Source organism: Drosophila kikkawai, chromosome 3R, assembly GCF_030179895.1.
Source record: "Drosophila kikkawai strain 14028-0561.14 chromosome 3R, DkikHiC1v2, whole genome shotgun sequence".
Lineage (NCBI taxonomy): Eukaryota > Metazoa > Arthropoda > Insecta > Diptera > Drosophilidae > Drosophila > Drosophila kikkawai.
The window spans coordinates 22,500,748-22,522,733 of record NC_091731.1 but is presented as its reverse complement, the minus strand read 5'-3'; the positions used below and the strand labels follow the sequence as shown (position 1 = coordinate 22,522,733).

The window sequence follows — 21,986 nt, the reverse complement described above, 5'->3', positions numbered from 1 at the left end:
CTTGTTGGTTTACATATTTATTTATATATTTACATTTAATGGCTTCTAATAATTTACACAGCTTAAAAATTGCATTATATGTGTATTTATTTTTAACAACTCTCATTTTTTATACAGAAAAATGCATAGCTCTTGCTGTTGCTTAGACAATAGAAAATATGCACTCTGCTTTGCTTAAAAGTAATGACTGTAATTATCTGATCTTAAAGCACAGTTAAATATATATCAGTTATCAGTTCCTCCGCTCAGTTTCTCTACTCAAGTATTTACAGATAGCATTATGCCTTAATCGTAAATTGATGGCAACTGCTCTCGTTGTTGAAATGCACTATTAAAAATAAGAAATTGGCAGCTAAATATATTAACAAAGTCTGTTAATTGTTAAACGTTATAGTTCCTTATAGTTCCGTTGTAGTTTCCACCTCCGAGCGATCCAAATCGTTCAGATACGAGAAGCCTATTTGACCATAGTCTCTCTTGCCAAAGGACACATTCTCGTTTGTGCTGCTCAGGTGATTGTGATCGGAATTGGATCTGCAAATAGAGAATATTAAGTTAAATCTCAAAGGATGTTAATAGAATATATTTACCTTTGAAACAGCGGATTGGTGATGGGCACTTCTCCGCCATAAAGCCTGTTGTTGAGCTGACCGTTCCGACCCAAGGTAGCATTCATCAGTTCTCCGTTGCCATTGAGCAATCCCACGTCGCCGAATGTATTTCCTCGCCTGCCCATCGTGCTATAAGCGTTATTTTTGGCATTGGCCAGATTGTTGGGCCCCGTGGGATCTATATTGTACACCCCATTCTGGTAATGATTACTATTCTGATGCTTGATCCTGCCCAAAGTCAGAGTCCCAGAAAGAGCACCGTTTGCAGGAGATCCCAGGGGATTGGCATTGTTCCGGGTGTTGATCTCGAGAGTGCGATTAAAGGTGTTCTGCCGGTTGTTTATGGCCAAATTGTTGTTCATATTGTTGGCATTATTGAGGTTCTTGTGCCGCCGTAAGGTGGCAATTGTGGCCGTTGTGGCGTCCGAATGAGATGGACTGGACTGACCGCCACCGCCATTAGAGTTCTCCTTGTGCGTTATGTAGCTGACATTGTCCAGAGAGAAGGCATGGTTCTTGGCACTGAAGTCCAGCTGCAGATCATCATCTACGTCTGGGGGTACGGCCATGGCCAGCATCTGGGTCTCGTACTCCTTCATATTGGCTATGGTTTCGCTGGCATTCGAGGCCTGTGGATTGACAATCACGGGATCGTAGCGAGTGGGGTTCGTGGAGGAGTACTGGCGCATGCGTTGCTTGAAATTTTTGTATCTATTTTAAGATTTTTTATATAAAATGTTTTAGTTTTTTTATTAATTAGGAATTTTAGATAAAGACTACTTACTTTGACCAAGAAATGCATATATAAATAATGCCTATGGTGCCCAAAATAAGTATAACAAGTGATATTGCAATCAGGGTGAAAGGGAAGACTTCGTTATCAATATCTACAGCAGTGGCTTTGACCTGTAGCATTATAAATTATTAATAAATCATAAATAATTAAAGAATTCTATAGGAAACTCTTATAAGGAATGTAACAACTCACCGTATGACCTTGATCTTTTCTCTCAAGCGGAAACGATATACTTTCAGCTGTGGCCCTTGGCAGAGCAATATTCAGCTCGGAGCGGGCAGCTGGCTCCAGCAAAGTGGTCTCCACAATGCTATCCTTGCGGCTCAGCAGCTGCTCCGTCTTGGGATCGATGAGATAAAACCATATATCCGTGGCAGAGGGATTCTCAATCACGGATCCATTCTTGGCCAGGTACTTTTGACTGCTCATGCGCTCAATGCCGCTGACAAGGCCGGTCTTCTTGTCCAGCAGCTCCTCCAGCTCGGTGTAGTAGTTGCGCAGATCGCTGGGAGCGGCGTTCGGGAAGGACAAAGCCATGCGATTGATATCGGCCAGTTTATTGACCACTATCCTAGCCCGGGTGCGATGGGAACCCTGTTCCTGTTGCGAATCGCTATCGCGGGCCTCCACCAAGAATGTCATGGGGAAATCGTTTTCATTCTTAAAATGCCTGGCCGTGCGCAGGACTCCAGTATCCTCGGACATCATGAAGTAGCTGGTGGGCTGAAAAAAAAGTATTTTATAAATAAAAGTGGATTTTAAAGCGTGATATTTGCTCTAAATATTTAAGTAAACAAAATATTTACTCACCACATTAACACGATTTTCATCATCGTCGTAGAGGGCATATCGAACGGTTCCAAACTTGCCGGAATCTCGGTCAGTGGCTCGCACCTGTAAAATGGTTGTGTCCACATCCATGTCTTCGGTGATTATGGTGTAGAAAGTATCTCGCTGGCCGCGCAGCCGATTAAACTCGAACTCTGGCGCATTATCGTTCTCATCCTGAACGATTATCTCAACGGTAGCCGTGTCCTTTAGGGGATTTACAAAGTACCGATGCGATGTGAGGCGTAGCTGAAGGGTGTATGAGGTCTTGGTCTCAAAGTCCAGCGGCTTGATGAGCTGCAAGTGGCAACCGTGATCGGCGACACTCAGGTTAAAGTTTTCCTCCTCATTGCCGCCCACAAATTCGCACTTGAAGGCCGGTGGTCCGTCCGACGACTGCTTAGAGTTGACTATTTGGATAAGCTTCAAGGTGCTGTTCGCCTCTGTTGACTCGGGAACACTGGTGGTGTAGCTGTCGTCGCTGAAAGCCAGGCCTATGCTTTCACTGCTCATCATGGTTCCGCTTTCCAGCTTATTATCCGACTTGACGTCGTTGCCGTTGCCGTTGGCCAAAAGGTGATGGACATCTACACGCAGTGGAGCCACCGAACTCAGCTGTGGCTCACCCAAATCGTAGGCTCTGATGTCCACCTGGTACTCCGTGTCCTCCTCCTTGCGTAGCTCATCGCGTATGCGCACGGCACCTGTATCGGGATCCACTTGGAAGTACTTGGGCGCCTTGCCACGACCCACGATCTCATAGCGAACCACATTGCCGGGTGATGTTCCATCGCCATCGATAGCTGGTAGTGTGGCAATGATGGTTCCTATACTCTGGTCATCGTTCACTGTCACCGGATCGGGAACGGTTATAAATCTTGGAGGCAGATCGTTGCGATCCTCAACTTCCACCACCAACTGCACAGTATCTCCGGGGGAATTACCATCATTCTCAATGGTTCCGATGGTGAGTTCATGCTGCTTTTGGGCTTCATAATCCAGTCCCTTAACTGTTCTGACCTCTCCAGACTTGGGTGAGACCTTGAAGAGTTCCGCATTGCCCTTGCGAAGGACATAGGTAATTTCCGGCATAGTGTCTGGGTCGAAGGCTTGAACCGTGGCCACCAGGAAGTTTTCCTCATTTTCCGGAATGTGTACATCAATACGAGCATCGCTAAACTTGGGTACTTCGTCCGGAAGGTCGAGGACCATCACAGTCACACTGGCCGTACCCAATCTGGCGTCGGGTGCCCCATCCTTGGCCGTCACCACAAACTTGTACTCATTTGTCTTCTCATAGTCCAGCGCCTTAGATGTCAGGATCTCCCCGGAGGTGGCATTAATAGTGAATGGTATATCCGTCGGTATGGAGTAGGTAATCTCTGCGTTGATTCCCTCGTCGGCATCGGTGGCATGCACTACGCCCACGGAGGCCTGTGCCGTTCCCTCGTCCACTTGGAAAACATACGGCAAGGTGGAGGCATCAAACTCGGGATTTTTGTCGTTAATATCCGTGACCTTTATGTTAACCGTGGCGCTGCTGGAGAGACCTCCAGTGTCCTCCGCCTTCAGGATCAATTGGTAACGAGTTAGACTTTCGCGATCCAATTTCCTTATTACTATAATGACGCCGCTCTCCTGACCCACAGCAAACTGGCGAAGATCGTTGCCCGATATGATGGAGTAGACGACGGCATCGTTCTCGGGATCATCGGCATGGACCACAGTAACCGTGGAGTTGATCTCCGCACCCTCGCTCACCTGGATCTCGTAGATGGGCTTCTGGAAGCGAGGCGGCTTTGTGTTCGGTCCCGGAGTCACACTCACCTCCACAATGGCCTGCGAGGAGAGCCCGCCGATGTCGGTGGCCTGGACGGTGATGCTATATTGCTCGCCCGCCAACAGGCGTCCTTGGGTTCTGATCTCGCCTGTGGTGTCGTTAATGGTGAACTTTTGGATGCCATTGTTGGAGACGTGGTAAATGGAGTAGGTCACCACGGCATTGGGGCCCTCGTCGTTGTCGGTGGCGTTGACCTGGGTGACCAGGCGACTCTCGCTCTGATCCCCGGCTGTAATGGAGATGGGTGGCACCATCGCCAGCTTGGGAGCATTATCGTTGACATCTCGGAGGTGGACCGTGAGACTTAGCGGAGCACTGGCCGCATTGGTGCGCGGCTCTCTGGCGACCACCTGAAACTTGAAACGTCCCGGTGCCGGCGGGTCGCGATCGAGGTTATCCTCGTTCACAATCAAAATGCCATCGCTGGTCACATTGAACGAGGGGGTCGTTAGCTCGTATATATAATCTGGCTTTGGATCAGAATCGCTCAGGTCAGCATCTGTGGTCCGGAACGATATAGGGTTTCCTTGGGAGTCCAGCACCTTGGTTCCTATGGGTGAGTTCTCATCCACATAGCCCTCGGTTTGGGAGGATGAGATAACCGGGGGATTGGCATCCACTGGCTTCACATAGATCACCAGCTTGGCTGTGGTGAATCGTTGGATTCCGGGTGTAACCTCCTCTGCCTTCACTATAATGTCATATTTCTTGGCCGTGGAAGTATCTATGGCCTTGGTTTGCTTCAGCACCCCCGTATTCTCATCGATCTGGAAGTAGTCATCGTAGTTTCCTGGCATTCCACTGGCGAAGCTATAGCGAATGGGCGCATTAATGGTGTCCAAATCCACGGCCTGAATGCGTTCAGGCAGGACTGTGAGCACGCCGAGCAAGGAACCTGCTGGCACAGATGCCGAGTACTCCGGATTGATGCAGGCTCCGTCCACAAAGGTACAGCCGCTATAGATGAACGAGGGATCCAAATCGTTGGAATCGGCTATATTAACCGTCAGTGTGGTGGTCGAGGAGAGACGATCCGCGGTATTCCTGGCTCGATCCTAGAAGTAAAAAGATTTCATGAGCAATAGTGGGGAAATTATTTTATATTGCTTTACAAAACTTTATAATAAACTATATGGCTTTACACACTCTCTTTAATTCCAAACCCCCTACTTAAGTGAAAGGTTTAAGACCCTAATAAGCCGGTAAGAGCTAATTCAAGCACATAATTAAGGCACTAAGTTCGGCGCAAAACTTTAATTTATGACCTGGCCTGCGCAGATAGTTTAATAAAGGCCTCTGAGTGCCAATTAAGTAATTAGGGTTTAAGCCTAGTTAAGACACTTCACTTACCGAAGCCACAATAGTTAGGTAGTATGTGTGTATCTTCTCAAAGTCTAGGGTCTTGGCCACGGTAACCTATATAAAAGAAGGGATAATAAATAACATTAAAATTCCATTAGAAAATCTTTTTAAAAGGTCTAAACTAACCTGTCCCTGGTGAGGAAATGAGATGGCAAAGGTACCATAACCATCTTCGGTATATTTTGAATCATCGGTGGAATTAACACTTCCCGGCGAGATAAAGTACTCTACTAAACCATTGACGCCGGCATCCTTATCCAGAGCTTGGATATTCCGGAATATAGTAGTTCCCACAGGTGTGCTCTGAAAGCGTAAGCGAATTTTATGGTTAATTGCTACAAGGAAAGATCTAGATTAGTTTTATGAAGATGGTTTTGGATGCAAAAATTGAGAAATATAAACAGTTTCCCAGGCAGAGAGAACGGAAGCTGCCTATGAGCTCATTATTCCCATTCGTATTGTTTTGCCAAGTCAAGTGGCTTTAGCCAAGACCCAAGAGCTCGCTGTTATATAACGGTGGCAGCCTCTTAAACTCATGTTAAGGAGCAAGTTTGCTACTTGCATACAGTCTGCAGTTTATGTACGCTTGAGTCGGTAATTTAACCACAAGAGGGGACGACTCTCTGCGTCTCTCCACATAGCCACATAGCCACAAACTCCACAATTCCACAACTCCACAGTTCCCAGAATTGCAGCCAAGCTCTCTTCGTACATAAGCCATTCTTCATCTGCTGAACTTTGAGATTTGTTTTCTGTGTGTTTTCCGTTTTCAGAGCTAAATGGCAGGCTCGCTGAGGTCATCTCTTTTCGCTTTTCATAACTTCAGGTGTTTGAAAATAACCAAAAAATTCACATGGTGTCACCTGCGTGCAGTATTTGATAGCGATCTTAATAATTTCAGCTTGATAGTAAAAATAATGATTGTCTTCGGTAATAATCCCAGCTTGGAATGTGTGATATTAGGTACTATAATGTGTAATTCATATTATTGATTCATCACCTATGTAATAATATAGAATATAACCTGTGATCGCTGTAATTTTGCCTATTTGTACCTGTGGGCAGATTCCGTATGCTATTTCGGTGGCCCTCTTGGGGTATGATTTTTCAGTCGATTCTTGTAATTATTTGATAGAGGCTCGGGAATGAAATGCGATTCTGTTGTCTTGTGTCTGGTGGCGGTGGACTGGACTGGACTGGACCATGTTGGACACGCGGTCCCTTGGGAGTGTTCGCCTAAGCCGGCAAGTGCATACCAATTATATTCCAGTTTGACTGGCAGAACGCCATATAAAGGGAGCTGGATCACGAATTTACAATGCACTACACGCTACATACTACACTCTGTGAGGCACAACAACAACAAAAAATTATATAAAAAAAAAAGAAAAGATGACGCAGGCAGGTAGCCGCCCTGCCCTTTTGTTTATGCCACTCGTCGGCTCTTAAACTTCGATGCAGAAGATTGCAAATAAATTTACGCTGATTGCAGATTCCGATATTGCATTCTTTTCTCTTTCAATTCGTTTTTGTATGGCTTTAAAATTGAATTTACTATCTGAGAAACGTATCGATCGGTCTTCAAAATGTTAAATTGCTTTGTCATCGTAGGAAACAGGAGTTCTGGCTTTTCTCTAGGGAATAAATCATCTCAATAAACTAGGAAAAACCCATAAAAAACAGTAGCCTCTTTGGAATTTTTATAACTACTAAGAAAGTGATATTTACGATAATTCGAAAACTGTGAAAACGTTCTACCGATAACTCTAATTAATTTCAATTAATGAAATGGAATTTCTTCTCTTCGTGCTTATTAAACAATCATTGGGAAATTATTTATAAATGTCTGGGGTAATGGTTCTTCATATTAACCAAATGGGAGCCTGTCCCAGCTTATATTATGTGCTATTTTTCCAGCAGAGAGGCACATGAGCGATTTAGCACGTTTATCTGCAAGGTTTTTTTTTGCTAAATAATTCACTTTGCAGGGGTTCTTGGACGTTTGTATCTGTATGTAGCACGTTTCCGCTTTGTTTTATGCTTTTTGCTTTTGCTGATGGTGCTTTCTAATATGTCAACAGTTCTGTAATTGAACGTTATTAGTCTAAATACGTGATTAAAAGCCGGCAGTCTATGCAATACTCTTGCACTGGCCGCTGCGATCATGATCATCATGATCTGGGTTCTGGGATCTGGGGATCCGCTCTCAACATGCTACGAGTACTCGTACTGCTATTCCTATTCCTGCGGCTATAGCTATTGTTGAAGCTGGGAGCTGGGAGCTGGGGATGGAGCGCTGAAAACATGTTCGCTACCACTTCATTAGTGTTCAGTATGTAGTTGTAGTTGCCGCTGTCGTGCCGGGAAGACTATGCACATTCACCTGACTGACTCTCCCAGCACTGAGGAGAATTCTAGCTAACTCTTGAAGATTCATTTGACTTCTTAAAGCTGGACAATGATGATGATATTTTTAATAAGTCTACGAAGAAGTTATTCTTTAAGAGAATGATTGAATTTGTCAATTAATTATAAGCAAAATACCTTTATAAATATATTTAAAGCTTCTAAAAGGCCAGGGTCAATATAATATTTTATTTATAATAATAATTCCATAAAAGTCCCTGTAAATACCAATAAACTCTCCATCTTTTCATAGTTTCCCTCATCATTTAATCATTTTTCAAGATCAATTATGTTTTCAAAATGTTTTCAAGTCTGAGTTGACCTCGTAACCCTTTTCAGCTCCCATATTATAGCCGTGTTTTGTAATACCTATTATTTTATCATTAATAACCATTGGATGATGCACTGAATGTCATTCAAGAGACTCAAATTCTTGTGGGAAAAAACCCAGCAAATACCGAATCGAAACAGATTAAAGTTAAATTTCTCTCGGTGCATTGGTGACTATAACGTGATAGTCCGTTTGGCACCCGGTCCCCGGCCAAGAGGAAACTCGACGACAGAGGAAACTATGGCGAGAAATGCGGGCAAAACTTCGGTTTGGGGAGGCGACAAAGAGATGTTCGTGTCGGGGACGCTGAAAAATGTCCATTTACGAGCACTATTTACTCACCTCGGGAACGGTAACCTCGTAGGGCGTGTTCATGAAACGCGGCGCGTTGTCGTTTATGTCCGACACCCGAACAATAATGGGAATGTTTCGCTTCTTGTTCGTCGATCGGATGGTGCAGGAGACCTGGAGAAACGATTTGGGATGCAAGGTACCCCGACATTTTCATAAGTATCTTTGCATTTTTTTTTCCAGCACAGAAAATTATATTGATATGAAAATGAGGGTAACAATTTACCTGAAACACTATGTGACTAAGGTTCTCCTCATCACGATCGAGGGGCTCCAGGAGCTGCAGTCTCTTGCCATTCAATCGAAACGTTGGCTGGCCTTTGGGGAAGACTAAATTCAAAGCGATTTCCGTCTCCGGATCCCCGAATATCGGCAGCTCTGGCGGATTGGTCGGCTGTCCGATGACTGCAAAGAGAAAAGCGTTGCATTATTGATTTTTGCTAGTAAAAGTTTAATAAATAAAGCTGGGTTATGGGCACACAAGTAAGGTAGTAGTAGCTCTCCACCGGCGAACGAGAAAACTGCAGACAGCAGCGGCAGCCGACGACAGCCTTTCTCTTTGCATTTTTGGGGTCAAGTTGCAGCCATCACACTGGGGATGTACATATGTGTATGTACAAACATTATACGTAGATGCATCATGCATGTACGAAAGTATTCATATCTCATGGATTGTCGTTATATTTTAGGAGGCACTTTGGAGGATATTACAGATACAAAATTCATATTTAGAGCTTGGTATAAACTATTAAAAGTTGTAAAACTCAGATAATTTTTGTATTTATGCCATATAGATAAGATAAAGTATTGAAATCGTTTAATAAGTTATGATTTTGTTAACTTAACTCTTTTGTTCCTTAACTCTATCAGTATCTTTTAGTTATAAAATAAAAATCCCTTCAAGATTTCGTTTGCCTTGATTATTATAATGACTATTTTAATATATGTAGTAGAAGGGCCCTACTTGAAATTAGATTGCTTTATAAGTGCCCCATAATTCTGACCAAAATCAGGCATGAAAGCTATTGAGAATGCAGTTGGCTAGTGAACGCTAATAAGCATGTAAACCTTACAATGTTGCACAGTGCTCTATGCTATAGACCATACATGATATTAATTTTTTCTAGTCTGACGTGCTGTGCCGAGCCTTGATGATGTCGGTGCCCATGTACCGAACACGTTTGGCCATTATAATTACGGTGTATTGCACCTTTCGTGCTTTTAGTCTATGATCTTGAAGTCGAGGTTTTGTCTCAGAGAGTTTTGCTATAAAAACTTATATGTAAATTAAGTGAAGCTAAGAAATACATGTTTATGTTATATACAGTTGAAGAATTTCTTATTTAGAGCTAGTTATAAGAGCTTATATCATCGTTTTAGCCAGATAACTTTTTGGCAACGACTCTTGACAAATTCTTCACGTCTTAAAAGATAAGGTTGACTATTAAATCATCTTAAAATATATTTAAATATATTTTTAAAAATATGTAGTTTACTTACAGTTCTCTCTGCTCTCTTCTATATCCAATATGATATTTGTCTGGCCAGTTTCCACTTCGCACATCTGCGACTTTCCCAAAACCGCCGAGCATAGTAGGATCAGAAGCCCAAAAAACCCAAGACCTTGCTGGGGCGTGAGGTTTCTGGCAGCCATATTTCTGAAATAAAACAAATACATCTTGTTAAATATATATATTAGCCAATGTCTCTGATTTGAAAATATATATCTTAGAGCCGCTAACAGCTTAACCTACGCGGATAAGCCCACACATCGCATCTGGAGATGGAGGAGATGGAGACCCAAGACCCAGCTCCAAATGTCTTCTGCGCAAGTCGCTTTGCATGCAAAGACGGCTTCTCATGCCTTAAATGGCGTGATATCAATATGCAATAAACAATTTAACAAACTTGGCGTTGTCTTAGCGCGGTTGCGGTTGAGGTTTTGCGTTTGCGTTCTTTTCTTATCCGAATATATATGCGCTTTTATGGAAATGTGGAAATCTAAGAAGATGCGAAGCATCCGAAGACCTGTAGAGGTTAGCCAGATGTTTTGAAGACGATACTTTTAACTTAGGGTTATATTTGAGCTCTCAATTCTTCATTTTAAGTTCAAAAAATATTTGTATATATATCCAAATATTACTATTACTATATAATTTGAGTACTAATACATTCCATCAAGTTAGCTTTCTTTGAGTTCAACGACTTGAATATTAAATATTAATCTTTGTTATATAAACTCTACGAAATTATTATAAATTTAAAGTGCTGGCATAAAAATAAGACATATAATTTCCTCGAAAATCGCTGACTGATTTGAAAATTGTTCACACTCAGCGGCAGTTCAGCATTTATTGGATCGAAAGAACTTACAAACAGCTCATCGAACTTGTTGCTGGGTCTGGAAAATGTGGACGGGAAAAAGTTCCCAACCGAGAGAGGGAGCATAAATTTTTTAATAAAGTGGCAAACCGCGCGCTACCAACTAAACAACGGCAGTTTTAGGCCCCGAGATCAGGTGCAGACTCGTTGCACTCCGCCTGCCCTCACCTCACCTCGTCGAGCGCCTAAATGGCCAAATGGCTGAATGGCTGAATGGCCAAATGGCTAAATGGCCAAACGGCCTGACTGCCCGATCAAGTTGCGGCTGGGTTACAGTTAGAATTGTATTGCAGAGGCCACTCTTGTGGCGGTGGGGCGGCTTCTATCCCTAGGTTCTCCTCGGCCACATCCGCTGAAACCACGGCCTCCTCGCCGCCTCTGCAGCCAAGACTCGTTGGCACCACCAGGAGTAGGGAGTGAGTCTCGCGTATCCGTTACTCGGATCGTTTGTTTAATGAAACGCAATGAAATTAATCTTCAAGTTCTTGGCCATTCCGCGAGAGGTATTTCACTTCGAAAGGAATTTTGCTGGCTACCATTGTGAAAGCCTTAGTTTTTTATATACAGCAAAAAACTATGGAGAGTGGTGTTAATATATACAAATTCTATAAATCTTGAATGATATATATTGTATTTACCCTTGCACGGTATCAGAAGCTTGCAATGCTTAAAATTTATATTTCTGATGTTTATACCCTTGCAGGGTATTATAATTTCACTCTGAAGCTTGAAACGCAGGGAAGAAGTCATTTCCGACCCCATAAAGCATATATATTCTTGATCAGCATCAACGGGCGAATCTATCTAGCCATGTCCGGAAAGAAAAAAAATTTCAAAATTTTTATTTTAAATTTCAAAATTTTATAAGGGGTTACATCATTAAAATTCTCAAAAATTTTGATTTTTAAAAATTTTTAATTTAGTTTGCAGATTTGTTAACCTAGTAAAAACTAGCTCAGAACAGCTTTCCGAATTGAATTTGAGGCTTTTTTGGCTTAGTTATGATAGATTTTTGATTCGATGCCCTGATCCTAAGGCAAGCTGCAAGGGTATACAAATTTCGGCTTTCCGATGTTAGTTTCCTGTCTTGTTTTTTGGTTATTTTAGATTCCTTTCTCGTAATAAATATTAAAAAGTAATAAATATTTAAAAGTAATAAGAATTACTTCAAGTCAAGTTTAACGATTCAAAATATTTACGAAAAAACTTAGGTATCTTATATTTATAGGAGTTACTACTATACAAAGTGTATTAAGGGGGGACATCTGAGTAACTGGCAAAAAAAAAACATTTTTCTGGAATTTTCGAATAAAAATTTTTCGATTTTTAAAAAAAGTTACTCAGATGTCCCCCCTTAATATCTAATAATCTAATAATATAAATTTAATAAATATATACAATAAAATGTAGTAATAAATAATTAATAATTAATGCTCACTTCTTAAACTGAAGTTTAAGGCTTAAAAATCTTTATTAAAAAACTACAAAAAGCACATGCAAAAAAATATTTTCTTTAGGTATATACATTTGCCCAAAATTTCATCCCAACATAGAAAGTTTCGCATATATACCTATATTTATCTTGTGTGAACTAAGTTAAAAGAGTTAATTCAATGCAAACAAAGGAAAAATATTTTAAAAGCCTTCCTCTTTTTTTGAAAGTCTTCTCTTTTCGCACAACAAATGTTTACTTCCGAGCTGAAGACAAACAAATTGTTGAACAATGCATAAATTAAAGAAGCAAGGTCTCTGTAGGAGAGTTTCTCGATTGCAAGATAAAGTTCAATCAACTAAGTAATTAGGGGGATTCCCAGGCTTTTTGTTAACGAAATTTGGCTATTTTTTAATAGGGAAAAGCTATAAATAATTAAACACCTTATAAGAATAATATGATAAAGTCTTGATATTCCCTAAATATAAATTGAATATGTAATACAAATAACAATTAATATATGCTATTATTATTTCAGAATATTAATTAATTGTAAAATTATTTCTTAGATCTACTTTTGGGAGCTGCTTAGCTAAATATCATAAATACTTTTCCAAATCTACAAAGTTTACATTAATTCTTTAAAATCCAGGTGTTAAGTCTGGATTAAATCTCTTATTAAATTCATAAATCATAAAAAGCAAGCCTTCAGTTTTGCAATCTGCCAACAAAGTAAAGTCTGTGTAAGAATTTTCACGATTGAACCCATTTTTCGTAACCAGATTTTTTGTTGGCTTCGATTGCCTAATGTGTACATGTAAGCAGCTATAAAAAAAACACCTAAACAACCAATAAAAATGTGTATTACAATATTTTTAATGATTTTTGTTTGTTTCTAATCTCAGATCTTAATCACATTTGTCGTAATTGACAGCGATTGGTGAAAATATATCTTGGAAATCGTAAAAGCCTGGCGCGCCTATTGCATAACTGCCGAGATATCACATTGTATTGATATGGCATAAATGCCTCGTTGTTCCTGTTTCGAGATTCGTGAAAATCCTCCGCTTTCACTGGACACTACGGAGTGGGGTATATAAAGTCAAAAAATATAAACAAAAGTCACAGTGAAGCCACCGCAGAAAGTCACTTTGCTGATTATGTTCAGAGAGCTCCAACCGGAAACTTATAGAAAAAGAGCCGAATGTGCCAAACTGGTTTGCAAAATAAACGAAAGCCGAGGTATCGCTTTGAATGCCTTGCCTGGTGGCAGTGCCTGTGCCTGTGCCTGCTCCTCTATGTAGTGTGTAGTGTATAGTGTATAGTGTGGTGTGTAGTGTGTTGTGCTGGCTGGGTGCAGATACTCGCACAAGAAACCTGTTGCTTATTGATGCTGTTTTTGCCAACATTTTCTAGTTTTGAATGTGGTACAATACGTACCGAACTTAAATCTCAAAATCTGTTGGAATGCGAACGATGGTTGCCACACACAAATCTTAAATAAACAAGAAAGGAACGCGCCATTGGGTTTCTGAGGGGGAGACCGAATCCGGGGATACCCTGGCATACCGAATGGCATCTAATCTTTTATGGAAACCTAGCACAGTTTATAGTTATGTGTTAGAAGAAAAAAAAAACACAATAGCCAATGCGAATTGGGTACTAAAGTATTTATTTTTATTGGTGAGGGAATAAGTATCTTTGGCTCGTTGAAAGATGTGATGTAATGCGAAATAAGTAGAATCATAAAATAAAATCATAAAAAAGAACATATTTTATTTTGTTTTTTCTACTTCGTATTCAAGACTTTGATACCCTAAAGGGTTGAATGGTTAAATTCTAATCGTTCTAATGAACTCAGCAAGTATCTTAATGTTTCTTTTGGTTGTTAACTTTCATGATTTTGCCTTTTTCCCATAGCTTAAACCACCAACTGCTGAGTAACAGGTATAATCTTAAAATATGTTTGTTAAAATGTTCATCAATTATGATTCGCACGTTTTGTTTTTTACAAGAATTCATTTATTATTATTGGCATAATAATAAGTTCAATGTTCGCCATATCCGGTTAAGTTTTTAATTTAATTTAAATAGAAGAAAATTTGAAATGGAAAACAAAATAAAAAGTTTGTAAAATGGATGCTGTGATACCTGCCACATGGTATTAGCAATCGGTGTCTGGCCATCCATTAAATATCTTTGACTTGCCGCTGGCGAAAACTGTAAAAAGATACAATTTTCAGCTTAATAAACACCTTGAAGGCATTTAATCAGATTAAGATTAATCTTCTTTGGTGACATACGAACTTTAAAACAAAACAGCTCCACGATGCGGGTTTCTCATTTATTTTTTTAACCCCATTCGCCTTTATAAATCTTACGAAATACAGTCATAATCATTAACGTATGACTCTACAGCTAATGAGTTAATTAATATGTCGCTTAAATTACTCACCGTTTATTCTAAAAACTCTAAATATTGAGCAAAATATTTGTGCTAAGTGTGTGTATCCAACGTGAAAAATGACACACGCCGTTAACAAAGGAATTCGTTATCCTTTATTACATTTCGAACAGGTGTTTATTTAAAGTTGTATTTGCTGGCAATCCGTGTGCTGCATAAGAAATATTAATATTAGAATACACACGCGTTAGATTTAGTTATAAAACTGGTTAATAATTTGTGTTATTTATGGGTTTCTGCTGCGGAACCTCTTTTCAAACTTTTAACTAAGATGTTTTTATGATCTCAAGAGGATCCGCCTGAAACACGTTTGGCATACGTCTGCGATTATATTTCTTGTTCAAGTTAAACTCCCGATTTACGCTCGCCTTATGGGCTTAATTATAAAATATAATATTTCGCGAAAAGGTAATAAACAAAGCGCTGCGTGGGAGCCTTGTGGCGTGTAGTAAAAGTAGCATGGCAACTTGATTTATCCGTGTCTATATGGCCTTTACACGAGTGTATACGTTTTTCTTACACAAATCTCGGCAATACGTGACCTCATTGGCCGATCTGAGACAGGCTATATATATTTCGACTGTTTCTTTTGCTAATGCCGCAAATATATATTTAAACTCCGGGCCATATAGAAGCGGCATTTACTACCACGATCACGTTCACATTCCACACTGCGGTTTCATTATGGTTCTATATCCTCCTTTCCCCCAAAGTGCTGATGATGATGGGTTAAGTTGTGTGAATTTTTCGCTGTTTGTTTTTTACACCATTGTGAATCGAGTAAACAACAAATTGGCAAGAGAAAGTCTTGCTTTCGGGTTTCACACACCAACATATAAACGGTTTATTTGATTTTTTTCATCTCAACTATGGATGCTCCTCCACAGATTCGGGTTTTCTTTGTTATTTAAACGAGGATTATTTCATTTTTGGTGTTCACTTTGCAGAGATTAACTCATATATCGTTGGGGTAATAATTATATAGAGGTGTTTAGAAATATATGTATTGGGTATCGATGCCGATTGTGTATTCTTCACATCACACGTCTCCGCCTCGGCCTGGCGAAGGTATTGTATTTCTGAACTTTACACACATTTCTTGGGCGATAACTCTTGAAAAATTAGCTCTTGGGCATATTCATACCAGCAGCAGCCTCAAAACCGGTATCGCGGGAGCCACCTAAAATTCGAATAGGTAGGTACACTGCGCGAAAGTGTATCCGTCGGGTTGCGCGTGCGCGTGTGCGTGTACGTGAGCGGATGGAATGAAACTGTTTCGTTTCGTTTCGCCTGTTGGGGCAACAAGTGGGCGCTACCTGGGGGAACGAAATGGAATGGAATTGGAACCTAGACTCGTTGGCATATCGCTGTTGCGGTAAAACTGGTTTTCGGACTAGTTTAACAGCTGATACAACACACAGCACATAGCTAGATATACACCGAAATCCGAAGTACTCTCGATGCTGGATGCGAAAGGTATCGGCGGCGCACAGGTACGCCGCGATCTGCAGGTGCATGTAGGTATGTTTTTCGGTAAAGGCCTGCTAACAGCCTCTGTTAAGCCAAAGGTAAATAAAAAGACCACCATGTTTCATTTCCATAGGAGTAGGCAGTGGAACCAGTTTAGTGCTTTTTTCCCCCCTTTCCTTGCATCATTTTTTTCTTTCCTTTTTGTTTTAGCTGCATTTGTGGTGCCTGTGTTCGGGGCTGTGTTAAAGTTTTTATTAAAATGTTTTAGGCGATGTAGCCGCGATTTTGTGCAGCAATCGACGTCGGAGCAGCCCGCTCACTGCGCCAGTGCATGTGCATGAATGAAGTTCACTAAAGGGGCAGACAGCATTTTTGTACCTGTCAGCCAGCCCCAGTCTCGGCTTCAACCCAAGTCGTAGCCCCAGCCGCACAGTCGTATGCATATTCCGCTTCCATTTCCACTCCATTGTGCGGGGACAATGAGACAGTTTGCTTTGCTCTCCACAGAATCCGCCATTATCATCATGGTGAGGCGTCGACAATTGGACAAAAAATAATTTAAATTGGGAGGTAATGTAATTATATTAAATCGATTTTCATAATATACAACACAAATTGTGATAGTTTTGGATTTAATATAATATTTAGAGAATACAAGACAACAAAATGGCTTAAATACTTTACCAAATATTCCACTTTTACTCAAAAAAGGGAGCTTGTAAAAGTTATTGACAACTTTTGAAATATTTGAATAAGAAACCCACATATCTTAAGGATTTGTTTTTATTTTATAGTATCTTAAGGATTAAGATACATTCATATCACCTTGAGATGCTTAGATAATATTTTATTAACATTGAACTTTCTATATCTTCTTGCTTCTACTAAGAACCCTATATATTTTTATCAGCCGCCTTATTTGCATAATTGGACATATAAATTTAATTGATCTTAATCGAGTGAAAGATATATATTAACTACCCATTACGACAGGAAGTTCGTGGTGCCAAAAAAAATTATGCGAAGCTGCGTCTTCATTCCCATATTTTTAATTCACGCAAAGAGAAAGTGCTAGAGCTAGAGAGGGCTTTCAGCAAGATGTTGTACACCATTAGTCACTTTACTGTTTCTTAACAAGCCAAGTTCATTTAATATACAGCTCTTGGGCATCTCTGGTGCAGAATTCCCGGGCCCGGAAGATTAATTGAGGCTAAAGCCAAGGCCCACGATCTCTTTTTTACATGAAGCGAAGAGGAGGCTTGTTCTTTTTTCTTTCTTTATTATAAACGCGTAGTTTCTTCTTGCGAAATTTATTGGCGGGTTTGGGATTACCATAATGTGTGTTAGCGTTTGGCTTTGTCTTCCGGCTTCGTCGACAGTTTTACAATTTGAATGTCCCATTTTTGTGATAATCTGAGACGTTCGTTGTGTGTCGATCATTTTTGTTCATTTCAAGTTCAGTCCATTGACTGCTGATTTGGGTCGGTTTTGTAACCTTATACTAGCATGAGACCTACTTTATTTTTTTAAGGTTCATAAATCAGGTGAAAATATTTGGACATAAGATATAAGAAGATAGCATTTAAAGAGAGAAATTATATACCGCAGAAATAGGTTCTTATTTTCACTTAAAGATTTCTTTACATTTTATTTCTTTTATTTATTTTTTATTTAAATAAATCTGCTAAAATGAAGAAGGGAATGCCACAATGTACCGGATATGAAGCAGTTTAACATGTCAGCCGAAATTGTATGGTTTCGCTGAATCCATAAGCTTGAAGTGCTGTTTAAGACATTTTGTAATCAGTTTACGTTCTCAGGAATTTTTGTGAAACTGCTACACAAAGTATATTGTAAGCCAGAGAATAAAAGAACCCATAGCAATAAAGGTAAGCTCTAAAAAAAAGGTAAAATAAATTGTATTAAATAGAAGAAAATATTTAAAATATATCCAAAAACGTACAAATAAAGATATTAGTTATATTACCTTAAAGACCAATTAAAAATGTGATAACACCCCTTAGAAAGTGTATAAATAGCATTAAACCCAAATTTAAAAAAATATGCAACCTGTTAGTTTTCAAAATATTATATTGCCAGCAATAAAAGCAACTGAACTCATAAAGAGCATACATAATAAGCTCACTCGGCTTCAAATTACCCAAGTCCGACTGGACTTTCAGCCATACCCAGCGAGAAGTATGATCTAAATTATAATTTCTAATTCTGGCTTATGGCTAAAACTCAGATCTTGATGGCTGAAAGCTGGCATTGTTCTGGCCTCTCACATGCTCCTTCCTTTTGGCTGTTAAATCATTCTTCGTCCACAATTTAATTGCTCTACAAAGTACAACTGCATTCCAGCCACGGCTGCAGCCATTCGATTCGATTTGAAACCAATGCGCACCACATAACCAAAAGATGCCTTCGCCGTCGCCGTCGCCTTCGCCCCGGCGGACTGAACAATCGCTTGGCCAAGATCAGTTTCTCCATATATATACACACTGTAGTGTGTGTATACCGACAGTTGCGGTCAGGAGGAAAGTACAGAGCGGATGCTAAATTTATAAGGTGGAAATTCAATCCACTGCCGGCGAGAACGGGGAATACATCTCCTGGCTAGCTGGCTGCTCGCGTTATGTGGCTTCTTGACGACAGTGCTGCCGAGCATTCGGTAAGCAATTTCAATAACAGGATTTATGGGGGGAAAGGAGAGCTTAGCAGGGAAACAGATAGAAAGAGGGAAGGATTTTACAGGAAAATTAAATTAATAAGTAAATACCAAAAATAATTAAAAGAATTTCTTGGAAACAGAAATTGTTAACTATTCATGGATTTTATTTGGCATGAATATAGCTTTGAGGGATTTTAAATTAATTTATTTAGTATATTATAATAATAAGAGTGTTTATAATGTAAGGACCCTCTCTAATATAAACAGATTTCTTCCACTTCAGAAAAGGTTAACTGACCATCTCTGTTCCTCACTTATGTGCCTATCTCTATATATAGTTTACTACTACGCTCCTGACCGCAGCTGTACACGTCTCGCAGGCAGGCCATTAACATTGCTTAATTGAATTAGATTCCGAATGCAGATTATGAGTAGCATCGCATGCTCACTCCTGGACAAACGGACTATGGCGGCGGAGTATAGAGTATTTACGCTGGCTGGAAGCAATTGGATTTCCATTCCCACTTCCCAGGCTCTCCAGTCCAGAGGCCCATGCAAATGAGGAGGACTTCGATCTCCTTCTCTGCCATATCATAAAGTACTTATTTAATAATAGTTGTGCTCGTATCATTGCCCAAAACGAACAACGGTTCACTGAACCTGAAATCTAATTAGCTGAGTTTTTCGCAAACGAAAAAAAACACAAAAAAAAAAAGCGGTTTCTGTAATCTAATTCGATGGCGTCAGCGGCACTTGGCGAACGAACCACGAAACATTTCTGCAGCCAAAACGAGCGGAGACTTGGAGAGACCTGTGTGTATGTTACATTGGCGATTCGATTGCACTGCTCTGGGATCTGGGCACGGGGACATGGAGACGCTAGACGGGGCCGGTATTAAAGGCCAGCAATTGTGGCATGTCCTAGTGACAGCCTCCGACCAAACAAAATGCCCGTGCAATAACACACAGTACACGCTGCACACACAGCCGGCCAGTCGTGCCACTAACGTAGGAGCTGCTGCTTCATTAGTTATGCATTAAGCATACGATATGTTGTACAACCCGGCACAATGGCCATCGGGTACATGGCCTTTCTGCGGCGATTCGCACGGCTCCGAGGTAGAGCCATCAAAGGTGCGTCTCCAAGACGGTACGTGCCTGTCATATTTTTTGGTCATTTCAGTCTATAATGGTGACACGTAATATTAAAAGGGCACCCCTTGAAAACTTCTGAAAGGTAGGTGCTTAAATAGCTATTACTCAGCCATTCAATTAATTCATGTAAAGCGAAAATGTCACTTGTAAGTTCTGTTTTTCCTTCTTTAGGAAATGGTAAGGAATACCCTGCATTTATGTTGGAAAATGTATGGCCTAGCTCTTGTCGAAATAAACGAAATTTAATATTTTACAAAAATACTTGACTAATTGTTATCAAAAGCTGAAAACTTACAGCATTTTATAGTCAAGATTTTTAGTAATCCATTTCTTTCAGCTTTTAGAAAACGATTCCAAAAAGTTTTAACTTCTAAGTACTTTCTTTTAAATCAGGAATCTTTACACTCTTTTATATTAATTTAGACTTTAAATAGGAATTTATAATACCCATATATATATTTTTTAAATTTGTTCCTTAACTTATAATGAATAACTTTAATTATACTTAAGAACTCAAGTCTAAAGATATTGATTGAGTACCAGGGTACCTGCACTTCGCCAATACTCCCACCTGCTCCACCTTTCCTGTTTTTCCCTCATTGGGCTGCGGCCGCTGCAGTCAATCTTTTTGCGGGATGTCCAGCTCCTGTTAACTGCGTGCAATTCGTGGGGGTTCGGGTTCGTATGTCGCTTAAAAATTTTAATTGCCTTTGCGTGTTTAGAAAACTTACACGTACGTATGTTCTGCGTAGTTTAGCAGCTGACGCTGACCAAATGCATTTCCACGGCGTGCTTTCTAGTCATCGTCGTCGTCGTCGCCGTCGCCGCTCCAGGGGACATTGGGGTGTTGGTGGTAACTGCCGGGGGGCGTGTGTATTATTGAAGTCTATTTTCACACTTGCACCGATCGTTAACGCTTATCATCGATGGGGATTAAAATTGAAAGGGACTCTGGTGTGTCTTGTGTCTCTTATTAACAATAATTCTGCAATGTATAAATGAAGAGGGTAGGGGATTGCTTTAGACACGCAAATGTGGCTCAAGGCAGATCGTTTTTGAGACTACTAGATATAACAAGTGAGAACTGTACTGTATTAAGGATACATTTTATGAAAAACCAAAGTACACCATACTTTACATTTAACTTAGTTATATTACATTTTATAATTTCTAAACAAAAAGTTTATATAGAACAATGGCTTCTAAATTGGCTGTTTGTACCGCCGGCTTCATCCACATCGTCCTTGGACTGTCCCTATTCCTATCGCAAGAGGCCGATGCCTGTTCCCCTGCTCCCCAGCTGGCCAGTTATATCTTCGCCGGAGCAGTACTTGTGGCGGCAGTTAGAATAACGCTCTATTCGAAGCGATACATCCATTTGCCGTACTTCATTCAGTTTCTGGTGGAGACTATAGGCACGCTGGCCATTCTAGAGTTCAGTAATCTCTATTTTTGGTGCCGTTTGGAGCGGATTATCCATCACGTCGTGCGGCTGTCATTCTTCTCCTTGGGAATGGGCGCCGAAAAGTATTTAAAGCAAGAGTACTGGCTTTTGGTAGTTCCTACCACAGCGCTGGCGGCCAGCTTTTTGGTCCTTGCCACACGGGGGGTATCCCTTTTTCGAAAGCAACCAATGATCATTAATATAAATAGGAACAGGAGACACACGGATATGGTTGCGCATCTTGAAATTCTCAAAAATTATCGAAATAGACCTTTAAATCCTCGAAATTATATCAACCATTAGGTAAATTTATAATTCAACAAAGCTTTTTAACAAATTTGAAACTTAATTAAAATGAAATTGCCAAAGTTGAAGTTCTGTTTGAAAGTAACAGTCTTTTCTGCCGATCAACGAAAATGTGAGTTGATATAGGTATCGAT

The 21,986-nt window shown here is 40.3% G+C and overlaps 2 protein-coding genes across 2 annotated transcripts; one reads left to right on the top strand and one right to left on the bottom strand.

Moving 5' to 3' along the window:
• Position 1: 1 nt before the first annotated feature.
• Positions 2-16,056, bottom strand: Cad99C (cadherin 99C). The gene is made up of 12 exons (XM_017165091.3): positions 15,948-16,056; positions 14,795-14,954; positions 10,026-10,183; positions 8,752-8,930; positions 8,517-8,639; positions 5,564-5,740; positions 5,426-5,491; positions 2,218-5,130; positions 1,600-2,130; positions 1,396-1,517; positions 591-1,322; positions 2-534 (listed from the first exon to the last, which is right to left on the bottom strand). The coding sequence occupies exons 3-12, from the start codon at positions 10,177-10,179 to the stop codon at positions 399-401; spliced, it is 5,133 nt and encodes a 1,710-aa protein (XP_017020580.1). The 5' UTR covers positions 10,180-10,183; positions 14,795-14,954; positions 15,948-16,056; the 3' UTR covers positions 2-398.
• A 5,241-nt stretch (positions 16,057-21,297) lies between these two features.
• LOC108073359 (uncharacterized) lies at positions 21,298-21,849 on the top strand. Its single transcript, XM_017164923.2, has one exon. It carries the CDS (start codon positions 21,298-21,300, stop codon positions 21,847-21,849), a length of 552 nt encoding a protein of 183 aa, XP_017020412.1.
• Positions 21,850-21,986: the final 137 nt, after the last annotated feature.